At 41.6% G+C, this 9910-nt stretch overlaps 1 protein-coding gene across 3 annotated transcripts in view; it reads left to right on the forward strand.

Moving 5' to 3' along the window:
* dusp8a (dual specificity phosphatase 8a) overlaps positions 1–7816 on the forward strand; it is a 36499-nt gene extending 28683 nt beyond the window's left edge. For all 3 annotated transcript variants that reach the window (XM_060886511.1, XM_060886512.1, XM_060886513.1), the window contains 4 exons: positions 3136–3302; positions 3548–3707; positions 3994–4117; positions 4313–7816. In XM_060886511.1, coding sequence (XP_060742494.1) covers positions 3136–3302; positions 3548–3707; positions 3994–4117; positions 4313–5369 — 1508 coding nt within the window. In that variant the 3' untranslated portion in view covers positions 5370–7816. The remainder of the gene's footprint in view (positions 1–3135; positions 3303–3547; positions 3708–3993; positions 4118–4312) is intronic.
* The last annotated feature ends 2094 nt before the right edge of the window (positions 7817–9910 follow it).

The raw sequence follows: 9910 nt of genomic DNA on the forward strand, positions 1-9910 counted from the left end.
AAGATGGAGAGGGACAGATGGAGGCAGCTTCTCAATGGCGTCATGTCTTCTGCATCTGGAGGCTGAAGAGCCGGGGGTGGGGGTGAGTGTGTGTGCGTGTGTGTGTCTGTGAGCTCCATTCAGCTCCATCAATGCTTTTGGATTGGGGCTGGTGAATGGGAGTGTGTGTGTATGTGTGTGTGTGTGTGTGTGTGCATGTGTGAGGAAAGGCCTTTAGAGTTTGCCTGAAAAGATACACACTGAAAGGGTTCTAGTGTTGGAGGTCTTGTGCCGTGGGGTGAGTAGTCTGATGTCAGCCACCGAGGTTAATGCATTCTGTGTGTAAATGCTTACTTTACACTCTGTATGTTATGTTAACAAAGGATAACATCCATTTATGCTATACATATTGATTATAGAATAGAAATTTACTCATATTCATATTTGCTGTTGATTTTAAATGCACTTAATGTATTTTAAAACATTTAAGGCTTTGTACATAATGTTCAGAAAATAATAAATGTAGGAAGAAGGTTAAAAATCACACATCGAGATATAGATTTGTCTCTCTTGCTACTACTACAGTGTTATAGAAAGCCCTGCACCTGCCTGTAATCAACACAGTGCAGCCTAAAATGCCAAGCACTGATGGGCACTTGAGAGAGAGAGAAGTTGGCAGAGACAGAGGGTGGAGAGGAAGTGTGTGTGAATGGCTCACAGCTCAGCTGGTCCAGTTCAGGCCCGGTGCTGGCGTATATCACTCGGCAGCCCCCACCCATGCTTTGCACACAATTAAATAGTGCATACACATGACATAAATGATGTCACCTGTGGAAGGTTGAGTTTATGGGTGGATTTAGGATACTGAATGTTTTATTTTTTGCTGTGTATGTGTAATGTGTTTTCCCACGTGTTTTGTGTAATATGTGTTTCATGGCTGATTTGTGAATGATGCCACTGTGGACTGCTTGGGTTTTTCCATGATGACTAGAGGTGATGTGGACAAACAAGTTAGGATCATCATCTCAATCCCGCATCCAGGTCATTATGATAAGAGCACTCCCACACACTAGAAAACTATTGTGGTGAAGGCTAATATGCACAGTAAGATGTTTTTAATGGCCCAATGATTAGGTGCATGTTGAGCCCACTCTGAAGCCCTTTGTTGCAATTGCTAAATGTAGGTTGAGCGTGTACCATTTCACATTTGGGACCCCATGATCTCAAACAACGCTGCCTTCATCATGCATGGACCACATTAGACATTTTCCTTTTTTAGTTCAAGTGTCTTTGGAGCTGAATGTTTTTCTGAGTTGTTTTTTTCTTTGTCCAGGAACATGTTTGTCTTTGGGTTTCTATATAAAGCTTATCAAGGAATGACTCAAAGCAGGAGATCAGACATGAGCTGTAAAAGTGAGGAAGGAGGCCATTGGAACTCTCTGTCGAAGAGATCCTTCCTGTTTCCTGCTGTTTCCTCATTCTGTGCTCTATGTTCCTGATCTGCGTTATGGACTTAGACATCCTGCTTTCAGACTGAAGGCTGTTTCTCTGTGTGTGGGAGGATGAGGAATGTTACGTTCCTGCTTTGGAGGAACATCCTACATCCTTGCCTTGCTGTGGCGGATTGCGAGATGATTGAAACTGTTGTTAGCTCACGGGAATATTTGGCATATGGGGAGGGATGAAAGGCCTAAAGTTTATGCTCATGGGTATTACTGACAATTGTTGACATAGCGACCAACCCATGCAGGCAATGATGTCATTTCACCCTCCTGGCAAGTGAGGTTATGAACAGGAGCGAATGATGGGGGGAGGGACCAGACTGGGGAGCAGAAGTGGACAGGAGGTTCAACACAGGGTGGGGGCTGTGGAAAATTTGGGCAGCAGTCATTCAAGCCCTCAGCGGGGCTTTCTAGAGCAAATCAAGCGGCCAAGGCCCGCCTCGTTCTGCCTGACATGCGAAACCCCCTTATGCTGTGCTGATGTCATCGACCCAGCAGTTGCCATTAATAGCTGGAAACAGACAGGCTGCCACTCAACATCTTAAAGGGCCAGGCAAAAACAATATCTGGATACAGAGTGGAGGAGACAGGTGCTCGGCATGGCCGTTACCGGGAAATGCCCGTGGCTGTTGGCTGCTGTTTGTTGAACTGTGGTTAGTCAGTCAAATGTGCAGGCTGGATGATGTCATACTCACCCACTCCATGCTGACTCTTTGTTAAAAACCTGCTTATCAGCTTTGGCTTTATTTGCCTTGACTCAATTTACTTCTCTGTATTTCTCTCCCTCCCCCCTCTCTCCCTCCTCCCTTCTTCTCTATACTATGGCTTTTGCACTTTGCTCTGTTTCCTGGCTGTGCAGACACAGTGATGTCATGATTCTCTGGCTGACTGCTGTGCTCGGAGTGTGTGTGTGTGTGTGTGTGCTTACACTCCCAGGGTTAACATGTCCCAGATTCTCATGTACTGCCTCTGAGGTTAGGCTCATGCTTTTCTTTTATCACACAAATGCTTTCCTTTTATCCCTTCAGTGCCAGAATGCATTACACAAGCTTTTACAAAACATTTGCATGCGTCTACAGTGTCTCTGCATATGCTGTAAGTGTGAGTGTGGCTGTCAGAGGCACTCTAGCTGTAGCCACTTCTGATTCAGGCGCTTCAGTGCATAGCCTACACCTGTAGCTTCGCTCATTTTCCAGTCCTGACTTGATTGTTCAGTAGAGGATATTATGTCATTCAGGAAACAGAGCTGTGAGAGACACAACTGGGACTGCCTGGTGCTTAAAGAGACAGCACGCTTTTATATTCCACTTCACATGAGGATAGGATTCATGTGATTTGAGCGTAGCCTCTGCCCTTTCATGAGAATTGCCTGACTTTGATAACAATGTACTAGTTTGGTGTTTGTCATAAAGCCGCTGTTGTTGATCAAAAAAGCCTTTTCTACTTTTAACTTCTAAAACTCTTCTTGAGCCCCATCACACAACAGATTGTTGTTTGCTTTATCTGTTGCTCTAGAACCTGTCAGTGGCATTGCTGATAATGTTCCTACCATCTCAGCTCGTTCTAAAAGTTTTAGATCCATCATCATTTTTTTTTGTCAGATTACGCTGTTTCTGACATGTTTTTTTTTTTTGTACCCTCTGTTTCTTGGCAGGTGGCTTTGCAGCGTTTTCCTCTTGTTTCCCAGGTCTCTGTGAAGGAAAGCCAGTGGCCACGCTACCCATGAGCCTGTCTCAACCCTGCCTGCCGGTGGCCAATGTGGGCCCCACGCGCATCTTGCCTCATCTCTATCTAGGCTCCCAGAAAGATGTGCTTAACAAGGTAAGACTGAGCATTACTGTTGTGTAAGAAAATGTTTCACTTATACAGATCCTAATCCTAAACCTATACCTATACTGTACCTTCGGATATTTTTTTTTTATATATGCCACTGATTTAAAGGGCTTCATTAGCTTCAACTTAAAACTACAAGTTGTTTGGTGTTTCATCTCAACATCAAGGTTTTGTTTTATTTGGATTTTAAAATGATATATTTGGCAATGCTGACATATTTTCCATTGTTCTAGGATCTGATGGCCCAGAATGGCATCACATATGTGCTTAATGCCAGCAACACATGTCCAAAACCTGAGTTCATCTCTGAGAGCCACTTCATGCGCATTCCTGTCAATGACAACTATTGTGAGAAACTCTTACCCTGGCTGGACAAAACTAATGAGTTCATTGGTAAGGATCCTCACATATCTTTGCTTAGGATTTATTTCACCAAGAGTTAGGAGCAATCTAAGTAAAACTGATCTTGGATCAGAGCTTAAAAAACTCATGTTCTCTAGAATGTGGGGAACTGACAAGAAAAATGAGCAGCTTGCCCTGAGGATGTACCCGGAAGAAAATGTTTGCTTTGCAGGGGATTTGCTGCAGATTAGATGTACTTTTCTTTTGGCCTGTCAGTATGGTGTTTGGTTGTCTTTTGTATTTGTCACTCACATTCTGTTTTCCTCCACCTTTTTAGACAAAGCCAAGGTTTCCAACTGCAGAGTCATTGTCCATTGTTTAGCTGGCATCTCCAGGTCTGCCACTATTGCCATTGCTTATATCATGAAGACAATGGGCTTGTCATCGGATGAGGCATACAGGTAAACTACCTCTGCCACTTAAATTGCATGTTATTTAAAAGATAGTGTAATATTAGATGTTTCCTTAGTCAGAGGAATGAGTCACATAAAGATATGTAAAGAGTAATGCCTAGACACTATATATTTGACTAAATGATTGCACTTTTATCTGGAGAAAAGATTGGACTGGAAAGGTTCTTCTTTCTCTTATACCAGGTTTGTAAAAGATCGCAGACCTTCAATATCACCAAACTTTAACTTCCTGGGCCAGCTGCTTGAGTTTGAGAAAGGTCTCCGTCTGCTGAAAGCACTGTCTTCAGGTCAGGAGAAGAATGAGCAGCCCAGCAAGGCAGAGGAACCAAAGAGGGAACCCACCTCCAAACCAGAGAAAGCTCGACTAGATGGCGAGTCAGAGATCTCAGAGGCAGACATCAAGCTGCCATCTCCCACGTCACTCCAGCAGGGCTTTAATGGTCTTAATCTGTCAGCTGAGCGCATCCTGGATACCAACCGCCTCAAGCGCTCCTTCTCCTTGGACATAAAGTCTGTCTATACACCCAACCAATGTCCCCACCTCGCGCCTATTCATGTTGAGGATGTTCCCAAGCTCTGCAAATTGGACAGCCCTAGTCCAGGGTCATCAAATGGTGTGTGCCAGTTGTCTCCATGTTCAGACAGCCCCAGCTCAGTAGATTCACCAAGCCCAGTGGCTGAGTGCAGTGCGAAGGTTCGCTTGCGCAGGAAAAACAAGCACAATGGAGCCGGCTCACCTGTGCAGTCTCTAAGCCTGAGCTTTGGGCGTACGTTGTCCGGGCACAAGAGCCCAAGCCTAGACGAGAACCTGAAGTCCGCAATGCTGCTTGGCCTGCCTGTAGCTGGCACTGGGCCCATGTGGACCAAACACCGGGACACTTCACAGGCTACCACACCAGTCACACCAACAGGCGATGCCCCCTGGTTCTATGAGTCACTGACTAGTACAGGGGGTGGTTCATCTTCAGTACATTTTGCTTCACTGGGCTGTAGCCCACTCCCTGGGCCGTGTGAGGCTGTGCGGTTACGTCAGAAGGCAGGAGATGTACGGGAGACTCGAGCGAGCTGGCATGAGGATGCACCTGGCTCTGCTGGTGGTACTGACAAACAGTTCAAGCGACGCAGTTGTCAGATGGAGTTTGAAGACGGAATCTCAGACACACGTTCGAGAGAGGAGCTAGGCAAGATTGGTAAGCAGTCCAGCTTCTCAGGCAGTATGGAGATCATTGAGGTGTCCTGACAGATGCACTGCACCATGGGACTGGCTGGCACAAAGGTGGGCAGGTGCCACATACAGTTGAGGAAGGACTAAGGGACAGAACATCAACGGTTGATTTTTGAATTTAGGAGAAACTGTTTTAGTGTGTAGGACTGTGAGCAATTAATTATGGATTTTTGTGGTTGTCTCTGAGATTCAGAGTCAGTTGAGCTGGATGCAGACAGACTTTACGCTGTCTCTGCAGTTTATAAGCCATCATTATCCCAGAACTATTTGGGAGGAATAAGGACAGAACTGTTGTATTTGATTGCCGAATCCAACTGTACAGTGTACATGACATTTCCGTCTCCAACAAAAAGCTTTACCAGCCTCACAGTGTATTGAGATTAGAGCATGGCTCAATGTCCTCTGGTCACACTTGCATCTGGTATTACTCTCACACAAACTCGGTGGACTTGCACATCTACAGTTCAAGGGGCCTCTACCGACACACTTGAAGGCCTGGTATAGACTTGTGCAGAACAGATGAAGGCTTCTTTGTGCACTGCTTTGTTCCCCCCTGCTCCTGTATGCCAGTAAATAATCCTGGAGGAGGATGCAGGAATGTTATGGAAAAAAATGCATTGTGGAAGTTTTCCTGCAGTGCCTACTGTTTTTTCTTCTGTGTTTGTTCTTTAACTTTTCCCTGATTTCACTCCCCACACACTGTACAACGGGTGGGCACGAAAGGAACCGCCCACCTTTCTCACACTGAGCATGTTGCCGTATATGAGGCTGCTGGTTTCCCTACAGATGAATATTATCCAACCATGCATAGCTCTCTTAATGAACATTCAATCTTTTGTTTCTTATAGTTTTAATTTATTATATCTGTTCATTCTGGTAATGAGAAATAATATAATGATTGTGGATTCTTCTTTTTTTGGTGTTGACCTCAATGTTTGACTACAAGGTATTTATGAATTCATTCACAAAACTGATACATAACTACAAGCAATATATCATCTTTTCTTAATCTTTTGTCTTTATTTTCAAATGTAAGGGAGAGCGATTATTAAAATGAGTTTACATGGTAATTTGTAATGCACTTTCTGTTGCTTTAAGAAGGAGATCATGAAACCTCTCATCATAAGGGTACCACAAATATTTTACAAACCCTGATGCATTACACTACACCTGTCCTGAACTTTCACATGCTGGGACTGTTTCAGTTTAGAGTCTGTCCAAAATTTTAGCTCTGAAATAAAATAAGCCTGTAAGCATGTATAATCTAAAATACTAAGAATTGATCCATATGTTATCCTGGCCTCCCGAAATGGTTTTAAGTAAGTGAGCTTTTTATCTATAAGCACATGTGTGAAAATGTTGAGAGACTCGAAAGGACTTATGTTTGTCCCCTTTTTCTATTAATATTTATATTATTTATTGTGAGCTTGGGCCTGTTCATGGATGAAGTGTGAATGACTAATGACAGAGGACCTTTTTGAATCCAAACCATCAAACAGATGAGTATTTTTGAATGAGGTCGATCTTGCTTTCTTTCACTCTTTTTACCTGCAGGTGATATTAAAATTAACGTAGAAGATTTGTTGTTAGAAAATTATGGTATTAGTTCAATTTAGTAGCTGTGCCTACCAGTCATATAGTCTTGGTTATCTCTACTTTTAGAAAGGTTTGTGTTGAGTTAAATGGAGGCAACTCTGATGTGGTGTGGTAGAATGATGGCACATGACGCTCCAGTTCAGCTCAGGGGAAGTGCACACAAGTCCCATCTCTGAGCTCTGGGTACCTGCACAACTCTCATCCTCTCTCTCTTTTTCTTATTTGCTCGTTGATTTTCTCTCTCACTCTCTTTCTCAACTACATGCAAATTTACTATGTAATTAACTCTTTCTCTCTTATTTCTTATATGTTCCAAAGGTTTAAGGAAATCCCACTAAAAGGGCCTCTTATGTTTGTACATGTGCATGGTGTTGCCCCTTGGCCGTGGGATGTTTGGCTATTTATTTATGGATGTATTCTCAGTTAAGCTACTCTGTATGGCAAATCCTTGTCCTTGTATTTGTGCTGAAGTTTGTTCTTTTTTCTTTCCTTGTGTGAAACATTACCTGTATTTCCTTTTATTTCATCACCTTTATATTTTTAAACATACTGTTATCATTATTTAAGACATGTAATGAAAAGATGCAGGCTGTCCTTTTTTGCTGAAACTGTTTCATTATTATTATTATTATTATTATTATTATTATTATTATTATTATTATTATTATTATTATTATTATTATTATTATGTTGTGTAAATAGCAACGTATCTAGAAGAATAACTGAAATAGGTTACTTTTTCAGAGAAAATCCTAATACCTTAGGCTGCTTGACGCAAAATACCTCAGGTTCTATTCAATGGCTTTTTCCTCCCCTGTACCTGTTTTGTGAAGATGAAACAAAAATACAAACATCATAAAATTTGAGCTGGTGTGAGGTCCTCCTTTATCCATACTAAACATCTCAAAATAAATTCTTATAAATAAACAGCATCGCCTGCCTTTATACCATGTCAAGCTTGAATGTTGTAAAAAAAAAAAGACAAATACTAAGTTTATTATATAATTTACTAATAAGGAATATAAATCAAATTTGTTCATATGCAAAATACTATCACATGAATACATTTACTGATGATACTACAGTACAGTAACCAGGAATTTTTATATTGAACTACTGCAGCAATTCCTGATTCAGGTGGTCAGACATTTTGTAACAGGATTTGATAAAATTTCCAATTATTTTCATAGTTGTGAAGGGATAATGCGGCTTGTCATTGGTTTTAGTTTCCTGGAAAAGAACAGGATCAAGTGTGTGACTAGGTAAATCAGCTGGCTGAGGCTTAACTGGCTAATCTTCAACTGTCCCTGCCAAGGTGAGAGCTTAGGCATTGCCTTCAGATTATTCTTAAAATAATATACTACCAAAGTTTATACATGATTGGATTAGTACTCCACTGATAGGAATATGTTTTAAGTGTCAAATATTAACTGTACTTTTCAAACATGCTTTATATATAACATTGAATCGTCATTTGAGGAGAAGTATCTAACTTTTTAATTTTAATTATAATTGTTTAAATATGAGGGGGCACGGAGGATTAGTGGTTAGCACGTTTGCCTCACACCTCCAGGGTTGGGGGTTCGATTCCCGCCTCCGCCTTGTGTGTGTGGAGTTTGCATGTTCTCTCCGTTCCTCGGGGGTTTCCTCCGGGTACTCCGGTTTCCTCCCCCGGTCCAAAGACATGCATGGTAAGTTGATTGGCATCTCTGGAAAATTGTCCGTAGTGTGTGAGTGAATGAGAGTGTGTGTGTGTGCCCAGCGATGGGTTGGCACTCCGTCCAGGGTGTATCCTGCCTTGATGCCCAATGACGCCTGAGATAGGCACAGGCTCCCCGTGACCCAAGAATAGTTCAGATAAGCGGTAGAAAATGAATGAATGAATGAATGTTTAAATATGATTTAAATAGATTTAAATATAATGGTTATTTCTGCAGAGGGAAGGGATTGGTACTGAGTAAGAAAATAATTGAATGTGTTATATGCTCTGTAAGTCTTTGAAGCAATTGTATACATACCTTATTGATGTAAAGTGCAATCACTTTTTCTACCTTCATATAAAAAATATTACAGTTAAAAGTTGAAGCTACAAAGTTTTTAATCAAGTTAAAGTAGAAAGATGTAAATTCCTTAATTTTATCTAGTGACAAGATTATTTTTAGTTACTGATAGTAAATTACTGCCTTTTCAACAAGGAATGTAGAAAAACATAAACAAATTATTACAGAAACTATCTATCACAATATTAACTGCTTAGATATATAAAATCATATATAGCAATAGCATGATTCCATTTATGGGTATTGGCTCTCGTTCTTGCTACATATATTAAAGTTTTAATTTGCTAAATCCACTCTTTGAATCTATACAGTATGATGCTAGCCAATGCATGATATAACAAATATATGAATATAGAGATTATACAGATGCAAGACTTTAGTAAGCCCCCAGGTGGTCCAGCGACAGGATTCTGCGCTTTCAGTGCCGGTCCCGAGCCGTAAGTACGGATACGAGACTTCAGTACATCCATCCATCCATCCATCCATCCATCCATCTATCCCTGTATTTCTTATCCAACACAGGGTCAAGAGGAGCTTGTGGACACAATGCCTGGGACAAGGAGCCAACTTATTGCATGGCACAATCACATGCCCTCTCATACACTACAGACAATTTAGAGACAGACTTAAGTATAGTAACATAGTACTGTTTTACTTCTCACTTCTGCATTTTGGTTCTAATTTATATGGGTCTTCTATGTCAAGAACCTTTACTGAAAGGGTAGATAAAGTAAATTTGTGGCAAAGGACAGTATTACACTGATGAATGCTACACAATGCCAGGCCTGAGGTCATACTTCGTCACAAAAATACATTGTACGGTGAGAGCTGGAGGTCAAGGTGATACCTAGCAGTGAGAAAGCCTGCTGTGTGCCCAGGGGCACTCTCAGTCTGGTGGGA

This window comes from Tachysurus vachellii, chromosome 14, assembly GCF_030014155.1.
Source record: "Tachysurus vachellii isolate PV-2020 chromosome 14, HZAU_Pvac_v1, whole genome shotgun sequence".
NCBI lineage: Eukaryota > Metazoa > Chordata > Actinopteri > Siluriformes > Bagridae > Tachysurus > Tachysurus vachellii.